Source organism: Gossypium arboreum, chromosome 2 (genome assembly GCF_025698485.1).
Source record: "Gossypium arboreum isolate Shixiya-1 chromosome 2, ASM2569848v2, whole genome shotgun sequence".
Taxonomy (NCBI): domain Eukaryota; kingdom Viridiplantae; phylum Streptophyta; class Magnoliopsida; order Malvales; family Malvaceae; genus Gossypium; species Gossypium arboreum.
This window is the reverse complement of record NC_069071.1, coordinates 112263220-112289146: the sequence shown is the minus strand read 5'-3', so window position 1 is coordinate 112289146 and position 25927 is coordinate 112263220. Positions and strand designations below refer to the sequence as shown.

General features: G+C 29.6%; 5 protein-coding genes across 5 annotated transcripts; 2 read left to right on the top strand and 3 right to left on the bottom strand.

Moving 5' to 3' along the window:
• Positions 1-4378: 4378 nt before the first annotated feature.
• Positions 4379-5244, top strand: LOC108466753 (protein BIC1-like). Its single transcript, XM_017767122.2, has one exon. The coding sequence runs from the start codon at positions 4706-4708 to the stop codon at positions 5111-5113; it is 408 nt and encodes a 135-aa protein (XP_017622611.1). The 5' UTR covers positions 4379-4705; the 3' UTR covers positions 5114-5244.
• An 801-nt stretch (positions 5245-6045) lies between these two features.
• On the bottom strand, positions 6046-11371 carry LOC108461029 (protein CIA1). Its single transcript, XM_017760776.2, has 10 exons — positions 10887-11371; positions 10464-10610; positions 9978-10196; positions 9780-9844; positions 9507-9572; positions 9290-9361; positions 8700-8762; positions 7905-7974; positions 7235-7318; positions 6046-6419 (listed from the first exon to the last, which is right to left on the bottom strand). The coding sequence occupies exons 1-10, from the start codon at positions 11079-11081 to the stop codon at positions 6348-6350; spliced, it is 1053 nt and encodes a 350-aa protein (XP_017616265.1). The 5' UTR covers positions 11082-11371; the 3' UTR covers positions 6046-6347.
• A 1271-nt stretch (positions 11372-12642) lies between these two features.
• LOC108466488 (cytochrome b-c1 complex subunit 9, mitochondrial) lies at positions 12643-14471 on the top strand. The gene is made up of 3 exons (XM_017766852.2): positions 12643-12875; positions 13114-13161; positions 14298-14471. Exons 1-3 carry the CDS (start codon positions 12756-12758, stop codon positions 14346-14348), a joined length of 219 nt encoding a protein of 72 aa, XP_017622341.1. The 5' UTR covers positions 12643-12755; the 3' UTR covers positions 14349-14471.
• A 142-nt stretch (positions 14472-14613) lies between these two features.
• Positions 14614-17110, bottom strand: LOC108466550 (iron-sulfur assembly protein IscA-like 2, mitochondrial). Its single transcript, XM_017766919.2, has 4 exons — positions 16874-17110; positions 15592-15722; positions 15371-15479; positions 14614-14920 (listed from the first exon to the last, which is right to left on the bottom strand). Exons 1-4 carry the CDS (start codon positions 17045-17047, stop codon positions 14855-14857), a joined length of 480 nt encoding a protein of 159 aa, XP_017622408.1. The 5' UTR covers positions 17048-17110; the 3' UTR covers positions 14614-14854.
• Positions 17111-23021: 5911 nt separating this feature from the next.
• Positions 23022-23724, bottom strand: LOC108466832 (uncharacterized). Its single transcript, XM_017767188.2, has one exon. It carries the CDS (start codon positions 23624-23626, stop codon positions 23135-23137), a length of 492 nt encoding a protein of 163 aa, XP_017622677.1. The 5' UTR covers positions 23627-23724; the 3' UTR covers positions 23022-23134.
• Between the last annotated feature and the right edge of the window lie 2203 nt (positions 23725-25927).

Below are 25927 nucleotides of genomic sequence, written 5' to 3'. Positions count from 1 at the left end.
AGAAGGCAAGATCTGTTCGTTGATCACTGCAAAAGTACTACTGCCACGATCATTTTTGTTGTTATATCCTGCGAGACAATCGACTAACATTTCTCTAAGTATCATAGGAGCGGTCGAATCACAACACAATATATTAAGTTTTTAAATATAAATATATTTATTATTAATAAATTGGTATTATGTTTTACCCAAAAATGTTTATTTGATTCACTAATATATAAATTTATACATCAATATTATATAGGATATAAACCCAATTATCTAACAAATCAAATATTTAATTATACAATTTTAACTACGACAAAGAAATATTTTTTATATAAAAGTTATTAGTAAAAATTGCAAAAGATTAATATTCTTTAACCACTCATTTTTAAATTCACAATAATTAAATTATTTTGATTTTTTAAAAGGATTAATTTGTTTAATATTAAAATTAAGGGCAAAAATATCTTCTACCAAAGATGTTAAAATTGTTCTCATATATATATAATTTAAATAAAATATTATAAAAAATTAAAATTATTGATAAATCTCGAAAAATAAGTGTGTGCTAAATTTTGAAGAAAACTCCATAATATCCCAAAGTGTAAAAGGTCTTATTCTACAAAATTAATTAGTGTATTGTCAATTTTGTATTTTGTATTTTGTGTCATAAAATACTTATTTATATAATCGATTGAATCTTAACTTGATTGGTGTCGGTATTTTTTTCAATGTAGGAGGATGTGTATTCGAATGCGTTAAACTGTATTATCCTCATATCTATGAGTTGGTGAGAGGTTATGGGTAGTTCTTAGATATTATGTCACAAAAAATAAATATGATCAGAATCTGTAATGAAATTACATGTACACTAAAAATATATATATATATATATATATATATATATATTAAACTTGAGATTTTTTTCTTTTAAGAGAAATGAAAGTGAGGACAAAAGAAGATGAGAAGGTAACACCAAGGAAAAAAGGATCTTTAGAAAAAGTCTAAATCTCATTAAATGAAAATAATAATAGTACTAATTTTTAAAATTTATTTATTTATAAATTTTATTTTATTTAATCAAATCAAAACCAACAACAAGATTGGCTAGTGCCATATCCCAAAAATCAAGGATTTTTATAAGAAATTTGAAAATTTCTAATATTTAATAATAAAAATTAAATGCATCGATTTGAAATTCAACAATAATTTTATAAATAAACTTTTTTAAAGAAATTTGACTATCAAAACTTATGAGATAAAAAGGATTGTCATCTCGATTGAAGGAATATAAAAATATGTATTGAATTTATAGAAGTAAATTACTCTAAAATGTAATTTATTGGTAACGTGTTTATTTTCTTCAAAATTTTCAAAATTAATTTACCTAAAAATAACGAAGCAGTAAATAAATATTATTAATAATATACAATAAAGAAAAATATTTAGTACACTATTAGCGAACTTTTAAACTCCATAAGTAAAGTTAAGGGTTTCTAAATTTCCTATAAAGGAATAGTAAAATATTTTAAAAATAAATATTTTTAAAACAAGACCCTTAATTTTTTAAGGTTGTTTGTGGAATAAAAAAAATTACTACCACTATATCATATACTAACCCTAAAATAAAATATGAGTTAGTATTTGCTTTTTTATTCCGCAAACAGTCTTAAAAACTTGCCATGTGTCTCTCTTTTTTTAAAAGGGAAAATATTTTTTAGACTTCACAAGTAGGATCAGAGTGTTAACAAGTGTCTTATAAAGGTATAGTAAAATATTTAAAAAAAAAAGTCAAATGACAATTTGTTTAGGGTTGCTTGTGGAATAAAAAAAGGTACACTATCAGTGTACCAAATACTAACCCTTTTTAAAATATTTATTTTTTAATATTTTGCTATACCCCTATAGGAAATTTGTCAACCCCTTAACTCTACTTGTAAAGTCTAAAAACTTCACTGACAGTATACTAAATATTTCCCCATGACTTTTTTTTTTTACCTCATTGAGAGGAGTTTAGGGTGAGGGCTGGTTTTGGGTCAATAAGGGCTTCCTGCCTACAAGATAAAGGAAAATTTATGAGGGCGTCAAAGATTGCACTTTGAGATGCTCTTCAATACTTAAGTCAATAAAGAAGCAGGTGATTATAACGGGGCCTTTTTGCATCCTCGCGATGTTGATTGCATGAGAGTACACGTGTAGGCCTTTTGTTGATCTTGCCTTATGACTTATGGGAGGTACTATTTGTTGATTTGACAGTAACTTTTTACTTGCATACTACACGTCAGTTGACTTACCTTATAGAGCTTGGGCTTTGTGTTTTGCCGATTTACTTAGCTTTAAGGTATATTTTCCTGAGTCTAGGTTATATTTTCTAAGGCTAGTATAACAATACATCTCTTTTGGGTTCGAAACTTGTTATAAAGTAACCTAAGGCCTAGTTGATGTCACAATTAATTTTTAGCTTGAAGGAAAATTTTTGGTAATTTTGTGAAATTAAGAGTATGAATAGGGAGTATATAGAATAATGGTAATATACGTAAGGTGTTAAGGAATAATGAGCTTTAAGGGTTATAACAATAAGTAAGAGTGGGAGGTGGCTAACTCCAATGGAAGTAGATGTAGCGCTGAGCGGTTAGTGAGCTAAGTTGATGTGTGTGGACAAGTTGGGAATGTTCGAGCTAGATCCTATAGCACGTTAGGGGTTTCAGCATCATAGGAGAAATATGGCTAGTTCCGACGACATTAACAATAGTAATGTTGGACCTAAAGTTTTTAGTTTCATGAGGATTTCCTATGATGTTAAGTCAGTTGGTTTCACTGCTCAAAGGGTTGTTCTCTTTGTTGATAGGGTTGGTTTAGATATCGGTATGGTTGCTCTCAATGGTAAGACCTAAGGCTTTTCGCTTAGTTCTTACAGCGAATGCCAAATGCTTATGTCATTGAGAGGAGAATAGGTTAAGAGCTAGTTTTCAACTGGTAAGGGTTTTAAGCTTACAAGACAAAGGAAAATCTATGAGGTGTTGGAGTTTATGCTTCGAGACACTCTTTGATGCTTATGCTAGTGAAGGAATAAGTGATGATAACTTAGGAGAATATTTTATCAAAGTGATGTGGTTCTTGTGGACATACCTCGAGGTTATTACTATACCAAGCCCTATATATTAGGGTCTTTTTGCATCCTTAGGGTGCTTATTGCATGAAAGTGCATGTAGGGTGGAAGCCAATATTTCTTGTATTTGGTTAGAAAATTGTGTTTCTAAACTCTTTAACGATCATTGCCTCTAACCTATAGCAAGTACCATTTTTCGATTTGATAATGACTTATTACTTGCATACTATGCACTAACTAACTTCTTATGGAGCTTAGGCTTTTGATTTTGCTAATTTACTTAGGTTTGATGTATATATTTTTCTTGGCTTGGGTTATATTTTTTAAGGAGGAAATAAAAAAAAAGAAGAAATAATTACTCTTTATTCCTTTTACCAACAATTAAATTTTAAACCTTTCAATAATGCAAGTTGAAAGTTTGGTTTATGTCAATAAGAGTAGTTGAAAATACTATGATTTATTAATTATAGTTAGTTATTGAGTGATATATTGATGTAATGAAAATAGAAATTTTTAAGAAGAAATTGAATTATAAAATTTTAGAGAGTCAAAATTTAATTTTATAATTATATTAATTTATAATTTTATAGATTTTTTTTATAGGCAAAGTTTTTAGATAGAGACTAAGAGTTGTCATAAGATGGAATCTAAAACTAGGGTCAACTAAAGATCTAAACACAAGTCTATTGGTTTATTAAAGAAAAGGTAAACTATAATAGAGGTCATCTAATTATTAAAAGTTACAAAATGACCATTTAACTATTAGTAAATTTCTTTTTTGGTCATTCAATTATAAAAAACTATAAAAAATTATAAAACAGTCACTCAACTATTTAATTTTATCTTTTTTAATCACCAGCTGGCAAAAGTAAAAATAGAAACACCCAAAAACTCAAAATAGTTGAGTGATAAAAAAAAGACAAAACGAAATAGTTGAGTGGTCGTTTTAGCTTACTATTGATGTAATATACACTTAAAAATTTATCATTACTCCACCTATGCTTCCACCTAAAAGGTTACTATTTCAATCCAAAAAGAAACATCACATCAACCTTATAATCTTTACAAAAGATTTACTCAAATGAAATCATAGTTTATGATGATCATATTTGTTTTTTTATTCTGACACAATATTTAGGATTACTCATAGCCCCTCTCAACCCATAAATAAGAGGATAATATGCTTCAGCGCACTCGAACTCACGTCCTTCTGCATTAGTAACAATATCCATATCAACCGAAATAAGATACACTCCACAAATTTATTTGTTTTCTTTGAATAAAGAAAAAAAACTCTTTATTTTTTGTTTTGGGTATTAATTTTATCAAAACTTCCAATTAAAAACCACAAAATGCCACACACACACACATATACAAAACACTTACTTTTCTCACTTACCATACAAACCAAACCAACCCCAAACGTTTTCTAAACCATATATTCTTTTTGAATCTTTCGTCATCACCTTCTTTTGTAATTCCTTCTCCCGCACTTAATAAACCCTTTTGAAATCTCTCCATCCTCAATATAATCTTCAATCTTGTAAGGGCTCAACCATTGAAGCAAAAAAAAGAAGTTTTTCATTTGTCCTTTTTTTTTTTTTAATCAACATGAATATAGAACCAACAAAAATGACCACCACCCATCATCAAAATCCATCCCAGTTTTTAGAACAAGCTAATGAAACTCAGCAGCATGACGAGGAAAGCTCGTTAAAGGGTCGGTGTTCGGCCAGAGTTGATGAAGTTGCTAAAGAAGGAAAGGTGAGGGGGTTTGAAAAGTTAATGGAAGAAGATAATGGACGAGAGAGATTGAAGAAGCATAGGATTGAAATGGGAAAAAGTAAGGTTTGGATACCGGATATATGGGGTCAAGAAGAACTTTTGAAGGATTGGATTGATTGTTCTGCGTTTGATGATTGTTTGGTGCCTAATGGGATTATGTTAGCTCGTGAAGCTTTGGTTGAAGAAGGAAGAAGAACAGGTTCTGGTAGGGTTAGAATAGAAAACAGGTGTTGAATAGTTATCATCAATATATCTTTTCATTTCTTTATCTAAAGGTTTTAATTATATGGTTTTTCGCCATGTATTACTTATATTTCATACAACTATTTTCACTTCAATATTTTAATTTTGCATTACCTTGAAAAGTTATATATTTTATTTAAATTACTAAATTGTTCTTCCACTAACAATTCACTGTACTATATATCAATACTCATTTATGAATAAAATTATATATTTTAAATTCGACAATCAATATTGAAGATTAAAGAAAAAATTGTTTAAATTCTTATTCGTATATTCTTCGCAAAGTTCTATCATTAAAAAAAATTAAACGGTAAAAGAAAAAGGGAAATAAAACTTTTGATTAGTTCAAACAGTTCAAATAGAACTCCAATAACTTAAATAAAAACTTTCGAATAATTTAGTGTTAATTTTGTAATTTTTTAAAGTTGAGCCTTAATGAGTCGAGGTGAGTATTCGATAGAATCAAGTCGAATCGAGTAAAAAAATTTCAAATTAGTCAAGTTGACAAATCATATTTTAGCAACCGAATTCAATTTAAATTTTTTTCGAATCGGATCGAATTGAGTAAAAAAATTTGGAGCTGAGTCGAATTAACAAATCGTATTATTTATACTCAATGTTGTGTTTACATGAACCGATTATTTAACTAATAAATGAAGTATAAATTATTTAACTACATAAACAATATAATAATTTTACTTTTTAACTTAATAAGTACACATTTATCAAAACAATGTGATTTAATTTTAACTTTTAACTTTAAAAAAATAAACATTTATCAAAATAACATAATTTTACATTTTCTTATTCAAATGTTTAGATAACTCGAATTGTATAATTTATATTTGAGTTAAACCGAAAAACTTAATTTTTATTCGAGTTTATCCAAATAACTTGATTAAGTCAAATAACTCGAACTATTTAATTCAAAATTTAAAAATTTTATTGAATTTTTCAAATCGAATCGAATTTTACTCAGCTTATATATATACATTTTAGAGAATTACAGGAACCAACAGAGTAAGGATCAAAGCTCATCAAGAATTTCATTTTTGATCTTAAAAATTATACACAGCAGCTTCTGCTTGACAATTATTTCAACTAAGTTTTCTATATAATATTTTAATTCATGATTTCTCAAAGCCACAACCCAACTTAAAACAAATTTCTGAAACCATAGAAAAGGTAAAATCCCCACGGTTAGCTAAAGTCAAAGTTTTGATCAAGGCAAAGTTCCCAACTCCCATATCTTTATGGTTCCATCATCACTTGCTGAAGCAAGTAGCCGTTTCTCCTGTTATTTTCGACAACACCGGAAGCCGAATATGTTAGCTAAAGTCAAAGGAATAATCTCGAGAAAATAAATAAAGAGAGATGCAGTAATTCATGCATGGTCCAATTGATTGGAACTAGATTTAGAAGGACTAAATGTAGAATATAAGGACAATTTAATCCCTCTACTATTAAATGGACCAATTTAGGCCTCATACTACTAAAAAGAATCGAATAAGGTAAAATGGAACATAGTAAACAATTACTGTTAAAAAAATGACATGAAAATTATTATTTTCCATTTACAGTTCAACACCGAACAAAATATTTTATTTGCAGAATCATAAGAAGCTTTCAAAATATAACTCTGTTAAACAACAAATGACATTTTTTTACCGTAAATATTTTAACTCTGTTGAAATTTGACCTCATTTGAATTTTTTTTTTTTATAGTACAAGGACTAAATTGATCCAATTATTATAATAAAGAGACCTTCCAAGCGCATTTACCGAAAGAAAATAGTTTTCACTTTTCTCTTCTATCATCTTTTCATTCCTACCAAACATAGTATAAAGCTAATGATATGGACATGAAACCACAATTTCTACATTTATTATGAATCCTTTTTAAGGGGTATTGTCAACGGTTAAAGCAAAGACTAGCAAATCAATCTTATCGGTTCCGAATAAAGACAGAAAGAAACCAATAACTTAGCCAACCACTAGCCTTTACTACGCATAAAGAAACTATTTGTATTCATTTCTGCTTTTATGTACTGCATGTGAATGCAAGCACATATAATAATCCTCATTAAATTCCAAGAAAGGGAATCTTACCCCAGGGCACCATTGTACTGAATTTACATCCATGTCATGGGCCTTCTCCTTCTTCAATAGCAATTGATATGAAGATCCATTCATCTATTGTAAAACCACAAAAATTGATTAATATTTGCTACTTTCAAAACCTAAACAGCATAAGAATTTGCTTAAGATAATATATATTTAACACAATATATATTTAACACAACAAGAAATCCACAAAAAAACACCAGGACTTAACAATATAAGCTCATATAGATGTATAATCTATGAGGATGAACAACCTCAGAGGGTAACAATATAACGAAATTTGGACTCTGATACTGCGTTAAGCATCCAATGGCGATAGGTGGAGAGATTAAACTTGAACATAGGACCACAAGCAATTAACATAACAAAACTTGGATTTCGACACCAAGTTAAGCATTCAACCTAAAACCAATTGGTTATAGGCGGAGCACCCAACTTGAATACAAGATCATAGGAATCTTTAAGACTTTTAATGTACTTACTGATGACATTGGCAGGGAAGGATGTGGATAATCTTATATGCAAGAAATGAAATAATAATTGGCCAACTTTTAAAGTGACATGGCTGCAGGGTCTAAAAGGAGAAATGGTCGTTGACTAATGGGTTAGATGGTTAAGGAGGGTTATGCATTTCACCCCAGAAAGAATTACATACCGAACCATCTTTACTCTCTACAAACAACCTTACAGCATCATCAGCAGCTCCACTGGCAATAATTCCCTCTCTGTAACATGATAAGCCACACAATCAGTTTTAGATAAAAACTTGAAAGAAAAAAAAAAAGAGATTCATATTGTAAAAAATATCAAAAGTAGAGGGCTGGAGCTACTTGTTTTCTGACATTAACTAACACTTATAAAGTAGAACCAGATAGGCAACAAAATCAACCTCATTTTATCAAAAATCAGACTGAACAATTACAATAGTAACATACATTTTTTTAATGGAACACACTTCACTACTTCGGTCAAATAGTAGTTATATCACTTAAATAATTTTCAAACAGAGTGCTATTAGATTCCATCTGACACAGGTTCTCTCACAAAGTTGCTACTAAATTCTTGAAGACAGAAAGCTAAAAGTATAAGCATGCTGATGAGTTAATAAACAGCACAAGAGCCATTTCCTCGAGATCATGACTATAGCCAGGTCACTTGGACATTTAAGCTTTAGAAGAACATTTTCAGCCATCAGAAAATGATACTGATCATGCAAATCAAGTTAATCTGCCCTTCAGATCTTTCTTTATATATACCAGGTATCATCTAATTTCTTCTTTTTTATGAGAAAAAGAACAAATAGGTAAGCACTAGCGTATCCCAACAAAAATAACATAGAAGCAGTTTAGTTGTAATTAGAACTTTCAACCCTTTAGACCGAGAAAATAAAAGGATACATGCTAGAAAAGCCAAGGAGAAAATAGCTATTACAATAAACCAAAGTTAATACCTTGACCAGTGAACTGAAAAGATGGTTCGATCATGATAACCTGAGAGTGTGCACAGATGATTCCTGGACAATTGAAGTGGATCGCATTATTTTATGCATTGCAGGGTCTTAAACAAGAATAAAAGAAACAAAATACCATATACAAATGCTGAATAAGTTACTTTTGATCAACTAAATATTTTAGGCATTGTTCAGTTCACAGAGATCATGCATGTTAGTGACAATAATTTGGCTGCTATTTCTTTGCTGGGAGAGCAGTAATACCAAGCCAAGACTTGATGTTCTTAAGTTTCAAACAGCAAAAATGAGTCTCTTGACATTAAAATGTGCATTAATAGCTTTCCATGGAAGAGCACAGGCCATGAAATTATCTTCAACTGATTTTCCATTGTGCAAGCAACTATTGCAAATAGCCAGAGGAAGTTCTACACATCATAAACAAATGGAGAAACGAGATTCAAGGACATTAGCCAAACATCTATGTCCTGATATATACAAATGAGCCTAGAGATAGATTTGATATGACGACCAAGAGCTAGCAATTGGAAAAATTCAACATAGAAAAAAAGAAGGCGCAGCATATTTCTCACCAGGGTGCATAACCATCACCAGACTGCATCCTTATGATGTCTGCTTCCCATATCTTCATGGTAAGATCATCACTGCAAAATCAGCCCTAATTTTCAGCCCTTCTTCTGCAACTTTGTGAGCATGCATGTGTGTTTGAATGTAATTTTTCTGTGATGCCATCAGCGAATACTAAAATTCCAGTTACTGCAGGCTATAAGGAAAAATTTGTTATCATACCTACAAGTCACCAATTTGTCTCCCTTAGCATTAAAAGCAAGCGACCAGACGGTGGAAGAATGACCACTGACCACAAGATATTGAAATAAGGAGTTCTTAATAGTCTGACAATTTCATAAAGAATTCGAAAGAAATCTTCAAGGTCTATAAAATTTAAAAGACATCATCACAATACTTCATAGGATGATATAAAGAACAAGTACAAGTCAGGCAATATAATAAACAAGAAAATGAGCTGAAACGGCAAAGATAGAAGAGTTTTAGGCATAGTACTTGCTAGATTCACCTAAAGTTTGTACACAGCTCCAATCACCATCAGCATCATCTGACCACCATACCTACAAGGAAAAGCAAAAGTATTACGACTTCATTACATTTCTCAATCTTGTTGTTGTACAATGGAATTAGCAAAAGAACAAGGATTTCTATTCTCTTGATAAGACATAGAGCTCAGTTTAGCCGAAACAGTACCTTCACAGTGTTATCGTAACTACAGGAAAACAAAATATCCATAGTCGGATGCCACTCAACCATTTTAACATCTTGAGTATGACCTTGCAAAACTTGAATACACTCAAATTCATTCCCTGGCATCACTTCCCAAATCCAAACAGTTTTATCTCGCCCACATGTTGCAAGAAGAGAACCTGATGCATTCCAAGACACACTTTTCACTTCATTTTCATGACCCTATAAAACGCAGAAAACAAATAAATAAATGATTCCAATGTTTTACCATATGAACCAGATATTAAAGAAAAATAAACTAAATAATAATAAATGGCATATTTGATATCTCTCTGAATGCAAGAAGCACTACATTGTTTATGCTCAATCGACTTCTACATGGTAAACCATTTCCATTAACTCATAAGTTCAATGTAACTATAATTTTGCTTAAAACAGACTGAAAATCTTAAGAAATGAAAAGAAAGCAATAAAAGAATAAAAATATACCTCCAAAGTAGAAACACATTCAAAGTCACCCCCAACATTTTCCCATATGGCGGTGGTTGCATCAAAGCTAGCAGTGGCCAACAATCTCCCAGATGGTGACCAAGCACAGGATCGGACGGTTCTAGTGTGTGTTTCTTCCAAAACAGCCTGCAAAAGAGTGCACTCTAACATCACTTGAGCTAATATTTCGACACTTTTTTTTAATTAAAAAGATAGAGATTTTTCCACATTGAAAAAAAAAAGACTTACAGTAAACTTCAAATGACTTCATCAATTATTTTTTTCTATTTATGTTAACTTCAAATATAAAAGGCAACAAAGATTCAAAATTTATAAGTTGCAGTGACCTAACTTTAAATCATTTTTTACTTTTTCTTTGCATTCTTTTTCAGCAAAAACAAAAACGAGAAAAATAGAGTAAACCTTGCAGTCCCAGGAGCGAGTAGAGGGGCTCTCTTCCCAGATTCGAACGGTCTTATCGCCGCTACAAGAAGCGAAAACCTTGGGAACATCGGCAGCGGCAGTGGCGGGATTCCAGGCGAGGCTCCAAACCCTATCGGTATGACCTTGAAGCTTTTGAATCTCTTTGAGCTCTAAGTTTCCATCTAACAACTCCATTTCAATCAAATATCTGAGAAAACAAATTAATAATAATAATTCAAAGAAAAAAAGGTATGCTTTTAAAATAAATAGATTCGATTTGAGTCTTTTATGTTTGAGTGAGGGATTTGAGGTTGAGAGTAAAAGTGTGGAATCGGCGAAGCGGAAGTTCAAAGTTTTCTTCTTCTTCTCTCGTTTTTTCTTTTAGGTTTTTCGGTGAAAAAAGAAAAAGGAAGGTGTTTGACACGCGCGCAGCCTTCAGACCCGTGATTACCGGAGGGCCGTGGCGTGCTCGTGGCAACTATTTTAAGGTCAAATTATGATTTTCATCCTACTGTTTTGCTTAATTTAAAAATATAGTTTTTATGTTTTAATTTAATATAATTTAGTCTCTTATCGGATAAATCTCAAAATTATACATTACCTCTAGTTTAATGTATAATTTTAAAGATGAATTTTAATTTGGGATAATTCTAGACATGAAATCTTAATTTGCTCCAATTCTCGTAAATTATTTAACGTAATTATTGACATTGCTTCATTTTATGTTTATATAATTATATTTATCCATTATAAAATTAAATTAATGTATTTATTTCTTTAAATGCGTATTATTGAATCAAAATTAATTTTATGTATACATTTGAACTAAATCAATATTTATGTATCAAATTACATATTGCATTAAAATTCACGTATAATTTTTATATTTGTCCTTTTTATAAAATAATTTTTATTCTAATCAAGTTACATTTTTCTTAAATAAATTTTAAAGCTAATTAAAAATATTTTTTATTAATAGTGAACCGGTAGATATCATATATGATTATAATCATAATTATGGTTAGTGTTGCAATCACTTTTCATGAATTATTGTAATTATAATTTGTAAATTTATTTCTATATAATATATTTACTTATTAAAATATAAATTGTAATAAATTATCATAATTTTATGGAAATTGAGATTAAAAAATATTAAATTAGCTAAACTTGTTAAAAAAACATATTTTTAAATAAAGTAATCTCACATTCCACCGAAATGTTACATTTCTATAATATTATTACGGATCATAATTTAAGATTTAGATAACCAAACGCCCCCAAACATTAGGTTTTTGTGTCGGTCTTGTTACCATTTATTCCATTAAATTGTTGAGACAATTACTATTTTTTTATAGATTAAAACATACAAAAATAGGAAACAAACTAGCATGATTACTTGAACTGAATCAAATTGATTGGAGTACTGATTCAAAGAAAGCCTTTAGATTGATTGAGCCGGGAACAAATATGCATAGATTCAATCAAGCTAAAAAACGATTGAACTAACGACTGAACTGGTTTTTAATATTTTTTAATAATTTATTTAATTAAATCATTTGAACTGATCAAATTGGTCGGATCGGTTGAACCAATGAATTAATGACCTAACTAATTCGATCACTGGTCTAGTTCTGAAAAACTTGTGAATTAGCAACTGTCTTAAATGGTAAAAGGGCATTGACAAAGATAAGGCCCAAAAACTGACCTATTGGGCCCATAAACAAAATCAATACATTTCGGTTCGACCCGAAAACCCTTTCTGTAAATTTCTTTGTTACATATCACAAAATTCCCCAACTTTTTTTATCTTCTCTACAGACCCTAATCGCAGATCCCAGCAAGAGCCACACTCTCTCAAGAATCGCCATGGACTACGCTTCTCGAAGAAGTCAAGGAGGCCTATTCGAAGGTCTCTACAGAGTCATCATGCGCCGTAACTCCGTCTACGTCACATTTGTCATCGCCGGCGCTTTCCTCGGAGAACGGGTATGTTCTAACTCTTTGTTTTCCCGATTGAATCTCTCTTATTTCCACCCTTCATCCACTTTTTCGAATTGAATTTTATTGTTGATTTAGGGAAAAATAATTTTTTTAACGTACTGATTGGAATATACTTGGTCAGGGATTGTTAATTTTTATTGATTATTTGTTTTTTTATTGTAAGTGACGGTTTTTTCTATTAATTTTTTAATGTGTTTTATTGTAATTGATTTGACTTCTGTAGGCTGTGGATTATGGAGTTCATAAGCTCTGGGAATACAACAATGTTGGGGTAAATTTCTAATTCTAAGAATACCAGTTTTTATTTTGTATTTTACTTCACAGTTTTTTATTTATTTGCGGATTGTTTGGACTCTGATTTGCATTTTCGGTAGTTATTATTTCACTGTCACTTTGCACAAGTACACTGGGATTTGTATCTGAATGTATTGAAGAGACGGTAGCCCCTTTTCTCTGTTTGTCAAGATGTTTAAACCTTACAGTAATTAAGACTGCCGGCGGCGATACTTTTTTATTGGCTCATTCCAATCTAATTATTATCTATATTTGCTTCGCCTCTTCATTTTTATTGAAGCACCTGTATCCAACACCTATTCTTATACGAGTGCAGAGATATGATCCTCCAAGGATCTCCAAATTATCAAAAAACTTCGTAAAAGTTGAACTTACCTATGTTGAACAGATACCCATATCCGATACCCTTTCCTAAGTTCTAGTAACATGGGCTATAATGCTCCTACTGGTCTTTCTTTTAATGGTATTTTACAACTAAGTACATTCCATGGTGGACTTTGTGAAGTATCTGTAATCTTTAGGTATTGTCAATTTTTGTTAAAATTATGACATCATTACACTTCCATAGTCTTGCTAGCGATTGAGAAAGGATTGGGGATATGTTTGATCTCGTTTATTTTGTGATTGGCTTTATTGAAAAAGGATCTAGGAAGAATTGAACTTGGAAAATTTTGGCTTAACAATGCAATAATATCTCATTTACATAGAAGGCTACAACACCTGTTCTATAATTGCAGCTCTTTATATTGGTGTTATCGAATTTCAGGTTATGTAACTTGTTATACGATACATTTTCAATCTCTTGGGTGCATTGACATTATTTCTTCTCTCAGTTGTGTGCATCGTTAAGTTTAGTGCAAAGCAAAGCATTTTTGCTTCTTTGTGTCCTCTCCTCCCCCCTTAAACAATTTGATATGATCTAGCCTTCTCTAAAGTTATGATTTTCTCTTCTTGCAAGTGTCGAGATACTATCAATTTCGTAATGATTAACAAGCGTCCATTAGCTAATCTAATTCAATTCACCCTCAAAAATCGTTCATATTTGCTGCAGTAATCGAGCTTACGAGGTTTGTCTACTAATTTGTATATTTGATTTTGTTTGCAATACAACAGAAACGATACGAAGACATTTCTGTGCTAGGACAGAGGCAATCAGAGGAATGAACTCATCCTTTTCCTTCTCTTTTTGGATGTTTTGAAGTTTTTATTTGAGGAATGGGTATGAGCATATATCTATGATGTAGCAATGCTCATTGTTGCAATAAAATGTCACTTCTTTTTTTTTTTTTTTTTTTGGGGGAACGTACATCTTTATTAACAATGAGTCGATTGATTGTCTTTGAAAGTATTGAATGATTCAGAATCGTGGATTATATGCAATGTATACTCATCTACTCATTGCATCACCAATATATACCAGATTTGGATATCTTGAACTAGATACTGTTTTGGATAGTAATATTTTGATAGGTATAATCATTTAGTACATTGATGGTAGAGTTTTTTAATATTACAAATGGGATTAAAAAACTCAGTGCAAATGAATACTATATAGATTCGAGTACATTATGATGTTACAATCTTTGAATCAAAATAATTTGTTATGACCATATAGAAAAATGGTAGAAAAATGATTTACTAACTGGTTTGGCAAAGCTGAAAATCAAAGGCTACTCTTTGACCATGAATGAACTTTTACAACTGCACCCTCCAACTGCACTTGGGTTTGTTGTTACCTGCACAATAAATTCCAAAATTCACCCACTGCCCACACAAATAAGTATTGGATGCATGTATATATATCCGATTACATTGAATTTTCTTTTCAAGTGTTGGATTGCATGTATATATCCATTGACAAATAAGTGTTGGACACAGATACCAGATAAGTATTTTAATGAAATGAAGAGATCGTTTTAACATAGCTTGGAAGAATGCATGTATATATTCACCGATGTCTAACATATAATGGAAAACCTTAAAAAATTTGAGTTTACTAGTGCCCGGGACGCATGTCCGCATCCCACACTCACCCTATCGTCTTACTAGCACAGTAATAGTAATCCACTGTAATGAACTAAAACATCAAGAGTGCATAACAACATAAAGCTGCAATATATTTTGATGATTAACATTCTATGACTTAAATCGGAGATATGTTTATATATCAAACAAAGATGGCTTACGAGGAACGCCGAACGAATTAACTCCTCAATGTAATCGACTGTTGCTCCTTTTACAAAATCATAGGATATGTTATCAACTATCAATTTTACTCCACCCCTTTCAAAGACCCTGAAAATGGAATCAAATGCAAGAAACAAAGGGTTATGGTAGTCTGAGAGAAAGCATTATGCGTAGTTTTCGCCAAAAGAAAATTGAAGAATGGAAATAGAGGAGATGAAACCTGTCATCTTGGTTGGTTTTGTCATCCAGATCGAAAACGTATTGGAACCCAGAACATCCGCCTGTTTCCACGCTCAACCGGAGCATCTTTTCCTCAGATAATTCTTTACTTGCTTGCAGTTCTTTGATTCTCTGCAAAGCATATCCCTAATGTAATGAGGAAATTATCAAACAACAACCAAATGTAGATTCCATCAATTATTTTGGGCAACATATTTGTTGAGGCGGGTCGACTCCTTCCGGAGAAGTCTTCAAAGTGTCATTCATCAGGCAGTCGACTGGTCCTCCAACAATTGAAGGTATTGTCTCCCGAGAAAAGTTTTGCCTCTAGTGCTTTGCCAAGGGCTAATATGCCCTCAGCAATTGCCCTAAGGGCCTAGTTCACAGAGCCAGGAGTGCCTCAACTGGCTTAAGCAGTACCACTTTCCCTAAAAGGTGACCTATATAGGCCAAGGGTTCAAACCCCATTAAGGGCGAGACACTAACGTCCCTTTGCTGGGTGGCCGTGCACCCACATATGGTTGAGGTGCTCCTAGCTTTATGGACCAAGCACTCAGGGCATCCACTTACGGCAGGCAGGCTCTTAGTAGAGCACAGGAGACAAAACTCTCCTGAGGGACAATAACTTCGATTATTGAGAACTGGACCGAGGCTTGGAGGACTATAATTCGAAGACTTCTATTAAAGGAGTTGACCACTCAATAATATTGATAGCCAACCATCAATAACACTAATTCAGAGAGATGAAGAAAGGTTCTTCATTCAAATTTCATTGCAATGCATAATAAGGTATAAGATTTGTACTTTATATTGCTCCCTAAATTCTGCAACTTTGTCACAGAATATCAGACAATTCATTCAACAATCTTTACAGAAAGACAAAAAAAAAAGGACAATTTTTTCATAATATTTTGTTTCAATTTACAAAAGAAAATACAGATAAGAGTTACATAAATTTAGATTAAATAATGAAATTAAATGAATGTATTTGATGGTATTCCAAAATATAGCTATATTACACGAAATGAAATCAAGATAATTAAAAAAAAAACATACACACATCTTTTCCTGTACTTTCTCAGCACCCAAACAGAACGGCAGAACCACCTTTCCCCAACCCGCAATCAAATCACAGAACACTTGCAAGCAAAAAGAAAAAAGGAAAAAAGAAGACAAACAAACCAAGAATGCTGTATTACCATAGATTCCATAAACAATACTCAAGAGAGCAATATAAATCCCACATAGAAAAAAAAGGGTTTTTTTAATTTGAATTCGTTTACCTTAACGCAATTATCAGTCATGTGAATAGCATCGAGAGAAGGAGAAGATTCAGAAGAAACCTCATGAAGAGCTGAACAAGAAGAAGAATATAAAGAAGACTTTAGAATTTTATGGTTTTGTTTGATTCGAGCTATGAAAATTGGACAAAATCGTCGAATCAATGATCTCGACATGGGAAATTTGATTTTCTTGTTGTTTATTTACTGATCAAATGTCACGGTTTAATGGCTTAAAACCTAAGCTTGGGAAGAAGATGAGTAAATAGGTTTAATTCTGCTTTCGCCCCCTGTACTCTTTTATACCTTCAAAATTAATCTTTTTATTTTTTTAAGAGTTTTTTTCTAAAATAGTATAAACCCAATTTTATTTGCTAAAATAATATAGATTGAATCGTAAAAAAAATCTTTTTTCCGTGCCCCAAATCCACATAGTAGATGTCAATTTGGGTAGGGCATAAGAAAGGTTTTAAAACTTTGGTTAAAATCAAATTAATCAATTGTATTTATCTAATTCGGTTAATCGGTTAGTTAATTAATTTAGTTCGGTCGAAGGCCAGTTAAGGATTTTTTTTAAATTTCAGTTAACGGTTAATTTGGTTCAAAATTAGGTAATTTACTGAATTAATCGAAGTTAATAAATAATATTATATATTATATGTATTAGACTATTACTAATTCGGATAATTTGACTAAGTGAACATTATCAATTTATTTATTTTTGATATGTTTTATACTTTCTTTAACAAAAAAATATAAATTTCGGTTTAGTTAATTTTTTTGAAAAATTTCGGTTTAGTTAACGGTTAAAGGATTAAAAGTTCTATTAATTCGGTTAATAATAGTTCGGTTCAATTAACCATTTGAACACCCCTAAACATAAGAGCACATCAAATCGCAATTAGTTTAGCCATGAATGCGTTTGGGACGCTATTTATATGCAACGAATCGAAATCTTTTTGTTTTGAAGGTTAAGAGTTTAGTTTCTATACTTGTTTAATTTAAAATTAAAGTCTAATTGATAATTTCGTAAATTAATTTATGTTAAATTTAAATATATGCTTTCAATTAGATTTTGATTTTTAAATTAATCATTTGAATATTAAAATACAAAATATTCAATTTTAATAGAAATCGCTTTAACAGACCTTAGCTATTGCTTTAATTTTCAAATTAGTATAAGGACTAAAATTTTAAATTTTAAATAGTATAGGGACTAAAAACATTGGGTAAATATGTTTTGTGTCGAAGACGAACTTAGACCACCCAAAGACGCACGTTCCGCCAGTTCTTTCTTGTTCCATTGAAGTTGCAATTACAACCTCTGAAAAAGGGTATAATCACAATTAATCAAAGATCAAGGGATCAAATTGTAATTAAACGACATGACTACAATAAATAAAATCATCAGTTTCTTCATCGGTGCACAATGTTCCAACTAGTGCGTAGGATCAGAATTAAACTAAACGAGTTGGTATGATCGATACAGAAAATTTTCAACCATCAGGAAATAACGTTGACTATTCTAATTTTTTACTGAAATAGTACATACCAACCGTGCAGCTAAAACCGCATTGGTTAAAAATTTATGTTTTAACCATGTAGAGAATGGAAAAAACACATAATAGAGAGTATATTTATTTTATTGAAAATAACTATCGAAAAATTATTTTAAAAATAAATTGAATTTCAAAAAGCAGATATTTTGTTTTTTGTATTAAATAATTCTATGTAAAACATTTTCTACTAATTGATAAATTTTCTGAAACATAATTTTTAAAGCAATTTAGTAGAAAAAGAATATTTAATATAGAATATTAAATTTACCAATATAAAAATATGATAATATTTCAATGCATATTTTATATATACAATCAACCCTATTTATAACAATTGTCCGTTATAACAGTTAAGTTTTTAGTGGTATTGATTTTTATATTTAGTTTAATATTTTTAACAGTTTATCACTTATAACAACAACAACTGTGATGATAAAATATATTCTTTATAACAACATATTGTCTAAAATTCTAAGTAAACTTATAGTTATTTCATAAAATAAACAATTGTTGGGCTCTCTGTTAAGACATATTGCACTCTAAGAAGAGAACGTAGGTTCAAATCTTGGAGTCAACATTGTTGAGAGGGGTAGCTACGAACCTCGAACATGGATCGTAAACCTCTCTATAATAGCATGCTGCTAAAGTATAGAACAACCACCTCTTTATAATAGACAAAATATTAACAAACAAATAAGACTATTATAAAGAGGATTAGCTCTACTAGTATATTAAAGGCTATTATAAGATAATGGCTAAATTGCATTGTGATCTTTTACATGCTTACGTTTGGGATTTAATCCTTATATTATAATTTGACATAATTTGATCTTTTACTTTTACAATGACATTATTTAATCGAAATAATTAGCACCCTTAGACGTAAATTTTTATTTAAACCACTTTTCTAACACAAAAAGAAAAACTATTTCGACATGATAAGTCGAAACTAGTTTTTGACTTCAATATTTTAATCAAAATAATTAAAGGTACAAACTATTCGAACAAACTAATGATATTATAAAAATACAAAAATTAAACTATGTCAAATTAAAATATAGATACCAAACCCTAAATTTAAAAATAAAAAGAGATCGTAATCATAATTTGACCTAAAACAATTTATGCTTAATACAATCAATATAAATATATTTAAAAGATAATTTTTAATTAAATATCATTATCTAAAAGCTATGATGAATTGAAATGATTCTATCTATGAAACTTCCTTAAGAGTGGCAATGACATGGAACACATATAATGTGATCAATTCAAATTTAACTTTGCTTTTATATTTCCCATCTCAAAATATGTGGTTTTAAATTCCAACAAGCAAATTGAGATTTTGATTGGTGTTGGAATTATATATTATTTGGGCCTATTTTTGCTCTCAGTCCTTATATTCTTTGAATTTTTGAAATTTAATCTCTTTCACTTTTAACTTAAAACGAATTATTTTGAAGTTAATAATTTTGAGAATTCAGTTGATCTACTTATGTTAAATTTGAATATTTGTTGTGAGTTGGGCATGTTATCAATTGAAATTTTATTATTTAAATCAAACAAGTAAATGAATTAAATTTCTAGAATTAGAAGTAGATAATTTTTTTAAATCCAAATAGTATAGGGACTGGAGACAAAACTAAACTTATATTTTTGCTCGAAATAATTTAGGGATAAATATCATAACTATACATGAGCTTTGATTCAATGTGTAATGTCATACATTAACTTTGATTTTGCGTGATTTTATACATGAAATTTTGATTTGATTCAATTTTCAGAAACTACTAACAACATTATCAGATTAGTACCATTTTACGATGTTATATTCAGTGGCATATCTAGGGGGGCTGGCAGACCCCGACCCCTCCTAAAATAGAAAATTATCCATTTAAGCCTTTAGAAATTTTAAATTAGTAAAGGTAAAATTACACTTTAGCCCCCTAAAAGTGATAAAAAATTTATGTGATCATTTAAAATTATAAAGATATAGACTATTAAAATTTAAAATTTAATTTCGCCCTCCTAAAAATTTTTTGGCTTTGCCCCTGGTTATATTGCATACATAAACTATTATATTAATCCAATATGAAAATAAATATATGCATTCATTTCTTTAAATGTGTATAAAAAATCAAATCAAAGTTTCATATATATATATATATAAACCACACAATTCAAACTTCATGTATATAATTATACCAAATTAAAATTTATATATATTAAATTACATATTAAAATAAAATTCATATCTAAATTTAATATTTACCCATTACCATAGTATGAATATGAAATTCATGCGTGAGACACACCAAAGCTTAACCATTACCTATGAACAGATTTTTACTGAGTCAAAGTGGACTTTGTCTTATCAGTTTATATGATGATATTGGGTATTAATTATGAGCCATAAGCCACCATTAGTATGATGGGTGGAGCAGTAAAATGGCACCAATATAAACCTAATAATTACACATGCAAACTATAATTATATTTTCTTTACTATTATAAGTCTTTTTAATGTGATTAAATATTTAAATTTAAATAAGGGGTGTTAGCTAAGATGGTAATAATCTTTTTTATCTTAATCAATAGTCGAGGGTTTAATCGTCACATTGGGTATGAAGCAACTTTAAAATTTGTTGTCAATATCTACCTCTTAATATACCTATAAAATACGGAGAATTAATTACTGGACTTGTTCCAATAAATACCCTAAAAAAAATTAATCATGTTTAGACTCCAAAATTATGCATATAAGTTCATTTAAATTAAAAAAAAACACATGCTTTTGAAGGGTGATATACTTTTACTCGTATTAATTTGGAGATGAGGCAAAAGATTTAATGGATTAGATGCATTATTTAATCGTGGGTTGAAAAGATTGAGATGTGGGGTGAAATCATAAATTTTATTAGGTGTATATATTTTTATGACAGGTAAAATATAATTTTATCTATATATTGACTCATATTTTTATAGTTTTCAAAAGATTAAATCAAAATTCTGGTATTTTTGAGAGGCCAAATTATAATTCTATCATATATTAACTTAAATTTTATAAATTTTAAGGACTAAAATAGAAAATTTTCATTTTAAGGGCCTCCTCCTTCACCCCTATTGAACTATGAACTTCCGATTTAACGTCTAAATGGTTGAACCCAATAGATTTAATTATATTGAAAATTTTAAAACATAAAATAATAATTAAGAAAATTTCACAATTTTTAAAAGTTTTTGGACAAAACTAAGGAGGAAAAAGAATCAAAACATAATTTAAAAATAATATTTTTTTAAATCCAATATTAATAAAAGTTTCAATTTTAATTAAAAATAAAAATTTGAATTCACCAATTTTTATCTCAATTTTAATAATTTTAACGATGACTTCTAGTTAAAAATCTATTTATAGGATTCCATCGATTCTTTTAAATTAATGGTTAAAATTTTAAAAAATCAATCTATGATTGATCATACCACGTAGGATTTGCATTGAGAAATATGCATTTACCTTTTAACTAATTTAACCGATTTCAATACTAAAAAAAGTAAAATTTATTTCAGAGAAAACCAATATAGGTTCCAAATAATGTGACTTGTTTAAACGACTATAATCTCTTCATTTTATCTTTTAACCATAATCATTGATTTAAAAGGATACCATGAAATCTCACTATATAATAAAATCTCACTTTAAATGTTATCAATTTCTAATAATAATAATAATAATAATAATAATAATAATAATGGTTATAGGTATTTTCATAAATAAGAAAAAGAAACAAAGGCTTTTATTCATTGTAACTGTTGTATTAACTCGAGTTAGGAGTAGGGGTGAGCTTTCGATCAAATTGAGTGAAAAAATTCGAGTTGATGAGTCAAATTTTATCATCCTAACTTGATTTGAAATTTTTTCGAACCAAGTCGAGTGAAATAAAATTCATGTCGTATCGAATCGAGTGAAATTATTCGAGTTAAATTAAAAATTAAACATGTCAAATTAAAATCTTGTTACAATATAACTAATTTCATGTTAGAGCACATGAATTTGAAATCATATATATTTGAAAACTTTTTCAATTTCAAAGCAAATAATAAAAAATACTTAAAATTTAATAATTAATTAACTTATTTAGGTCCCAAAATTATTATTCTTGAAAATTTTAATTCTTTAACTTTTTTATAGATTTTTTATAATTTTTTTAAAAATATATAAATATTTTGAATTTTAAAAATTATTTTAAATTTTTGAAGATTAGTATTTGAATTATTTTGTACTTTTTGTTAAGAGAAAGAAATCAAAAGTGTATTTATCAATCATTATTCGAATTGTAAAATTCAACATAATTCGAACTCGAAATACAAATTACTTATTTGAATTTACTTGAATAATTCAAATAACTCAAAGTTCGAATTATTTTTTAATTTTTTAGAATCGAATCAAATTTTATTCACCTTATAGCTTCTGTTACTGGTTTATTGGTTTATTGAATTATTAGCTTATTTTTGCTTTCTTTAATTAAGTGGTAGATGCCATTTAAATGATGAAAAAAACATGAAAAAGAAAATTTAATGGACGTTCACAAGGATTGAAATTGAAGCATCTATTATCTGCAGACTTTCATAAATGAAAACAAGCATATTTGTTACAGACTTACAGTACTATATATATATATATATGTATATGTATGTATATTCTGTACTAGTTTACTTCAGTTATACTCTCTAATGCAGGCTTCCACTTTCTGCAACTATCATCGTCACCATCATCATCATCATCATCATCAACTCCATTTATGCTTTGTTTACTTTGAATCTTCGACACCATCTCATGAACTGAAACTCCATCTTTTTGAACCAACTTTTCTAGTTCCTTTTTACTGATTATCAATTTAATCCTCACAACACCATGGCTTCCTTCTTCATCATCCTTCACCTCTGGTGTACTCGAAAACCTCACCTTCTTTTTCTTACTCTTTATCGAGGGTGACGGAACAAGGTAATATAACATACCCGGTAACAACTTTGTGTCCGGATGAAGATTCCGGCAGCCAGAAAATGATTCCGACAAAGCGTGATTGGAGAAATCGGATAAAACTTGTTGTACTTTGATGGGTTGTCGGTATTCAAGGATTTTGCCATCGGTTTTCATCACTCTGACTACTTTCTCTTCAAGAACTAAGCAATTCCCCATGGCTTTTTTCTTTTTGTAGATTACTTGCAATAATATACAAAGCAAAGTTATTGAAGTTTGTAAGTGTGAGGGTGCTTTTGAAGTGTAATGGTGGTTGTGTATATATATATAAAAGAATGTGCTTGTGGGCAATGCCCTTATAATATTATAAAATATTACCACCCCAAATGCCTTTTGCTTTCTCTTTTGGACCCCATATGTTGATTTTGTTGGTGTGTAAGCTCTACTTGGAAAGTCACCATTCCTTAATCATTATTTTTCACTATTTTTATCTTTTATAATTCATGAAATATATTTTTTAAATATACTTCCTAATTATTTAATAACATTTCATATTAACTTGTTCTATAATTTTATATCCATTTTAATAATTTTTCTATATCATTGATACATAATTTTAGTAATTTTTTAAATCTTAAACTGAATTCAAACTATAACTTTAAACTTTAAACTTTAAACTCAAATCCTAGATCCTAAATCTTGGACCATAAACCCTAAATTTGACATTTTGATTCAGGATTTAAGGTTTAAAATTATGATTTTGGGTTTGAGTTTAGGGTTCTAAGTTTGAGTTTGAGGTTTAAAAAGTTATTAAAATTATATATTAATGACATGAAAAAATATTAAAATATCATTAATTTAAAGTAATACAAGATAATATGACACCCATATTTCATACAATTATTTCTCCGTTATTTAGTTGGTGTTACCTTAATTTATAAAATTATAAAAATATCAATTCTTCTAAATTATAATTAATATTATTATTATAACACATTTATCTTTTTCATACTTTTATATATTTTTAAATAAAAATATAAAATGCAAATCCAAGAATCCATGTTAAATTAGTTAAAAATTTATTATTTGAAACTTAAATTTCAGCATCTACAATAATTTTCCCTATACCTACATGTATATACCTAGGCATAGGCAAACAACTTGCTCTCTTGGGAAGTGAAACATGATAGTTACTCGTTAAGTTTTGTGGGGGGTTAAAACTCCTTAAGTTCTTTGCATTTGGACAGTAAGTGGAATGTGACCAAACCACATCTTTGTTCTTTTTACAGCATAAGATCTGGTTGGATCCTGTAGGACCACTCCTAAACCCAATAAAACTGTTTTTGACCACATGACACATTGGACGGGGCTCTGTCGTTGACCATTTCTACATATGCAAGACATTCACCATTTTCATTGCGGCCGTTTCTTTAACAACATGCGTGTTTAATCTCTCTAAATATGTCATGTGGTCGGTAAAGCATGAAAGCAACCTTTTCTTTCTTTCTTGTCTTCTTCATGCCTTATTTTGTAATTCACCAACTGCAAATTTTCATTACTTGCCAGAGCTTGTTATGGTTAATTTGTGCTTGTAATAAAGAGAGATTGGTTGGATAAGTGGGTTTCTTTTCTTTTGTTGTTGTTTATTTGGAATGAATCTATCATTTTTCAAGTAATAAAGCAAAACCCTTCTATAGAAATAAGGAAGTTAACTTTGTACATTCCTTGTACTTTGAATATATAAGTATATGTTTATGATATTTAAATATGATATGTATTTAGATTCGATTTATACAGATATGATCCTTTAAGAACTCTATAAATTAAATAGATTTATGTCAAACATATGTATATATCTCGCACTTGCACTTGAGTTCAATTAAGGTAAAAGTATCATGAATGCTGTTATATTAGGAGTCAGATTGTCTTTTACTTCTTTTATTCAAAAAATGAGTAAATTAGTCCTTGTACGTTAGATTAAAAAGTCATTTTTGTTAAAAATTTCATTCGTTTTTATTGTTAAAAATTGACATAACTGACGGAATAACTAGACTATCACATGTGGCACGTCACGTGTACCTCATGCTAACGTACAATGGACCAATTTTTAACAGTAGAAATGATTGAGATTTTTAACAGAAAGATTAATTTGCTCTTTGATCTGACGTACATGGACTAATTTGTCCATTTTAAAGTAAAATAAGCAAAATAAAATCCAACTCCTAGTACAAGAGCCTCCGTTGTACTTTTACCATTCAAGTAATATAATGTTTCATATGCAAGTTTTTCAAACCCTAATTTTCCAAAGAATTTGATAACGAAGTGGTTAGAAATAGCAAAACCTAAATTGGCTAATGGATTTCAAATCTGCCGACTTTAAATGAATTGGTGTATTTTATTTAAAAAGTGGATGCAGGCTGAAACAATTATGATAATTATTTATCTCATCTCGTCCCATTTATGTAAAATTCTCATTTTACATTTATATATATTAAACCCATTATAAAAAAATTTATTGTA

Excerpts from the sequence above, each read along its gene's own strand:
- LOC108466753 (XM_017767122.2), top strand. The coding sequence starts at position 4,706 with ATGAATATAGAACCAACAAAAATGACCACCACCCATCATCAAAATCCA.
- LOC108461029 (XM_017760776.2), bottom strand. The coding sequence starts at position 11,081 with ATGGAGTTGTTAGATGGAAACTTAGAGCTCAAAGAGATTCAAAAGCTT. Across the intron at positions 8,763-9,289 it reads GGTGATGGTTATGCACCCTG|GAATCATCTGTGCACACTCT; the intron begins GTGAGAAATATG and ends TCAATTGTCCAG. Across the intron at positions 7,975-8,699 it reads TTTTCAGTTCACTGGTCAAG|AGAGGGAATTATTGCCAGTG; the intron begins GTATTAACTTTG and ends ATCATGTTACAG.
- LOC108466488 (XM_017766852.2), top strand. The coding sequence starts at position 12,756 with ATGGACTACGCTTCTCGAAGAAGTCAAGGAGGCCTATTCGAAGGTCTC. Across the intron at positions 12,876-13,113 it reads GCGCTTTCCTCGGAGAACGG|GCTGTGGATTATGGAGTTCA; the intron begins GTATGTTCTAAC and ends TGACTTCTGTAG. Across the intron at positions 13,162-14,297 it reads GGGAATACAACAATGTTGGG|AAACGATACGAAGACATTTC; the intron begins GTAAATTTCTAA and ends GCAATACAACAG.
- LOC108466550 (XM_017766919.2), bottom strand. The coding sequence starts at position 17,047 with ATGTCGAGATCATTGATTCGACGATTTTGTCCAATTTTCATAGCTCGA. Across the intron at positions 15,723-16,873 it reads TGACTGATAATTGCGTTAAG|AGAATCAAAGAACTGCAAGC; the intron begins GTAAACGAATTC and ends TATGCTTTGCAG. Across the intron at positions 14,921-15,370 it reads TAATTCGTTCGGCGTTCCTC|GTAACAACAAACCCAAGTGC; the intron begins GTAAGCCATCTT and ends TTTATTGTGCAG.
- LOC108466832 (XM_017767188.2), bottom strand. The coding sequence starts at position 23,626 with ATGGGGAATTGCTTAGTTCTTGAAGAGAAAGTAGTCAGAGTGATGAAA.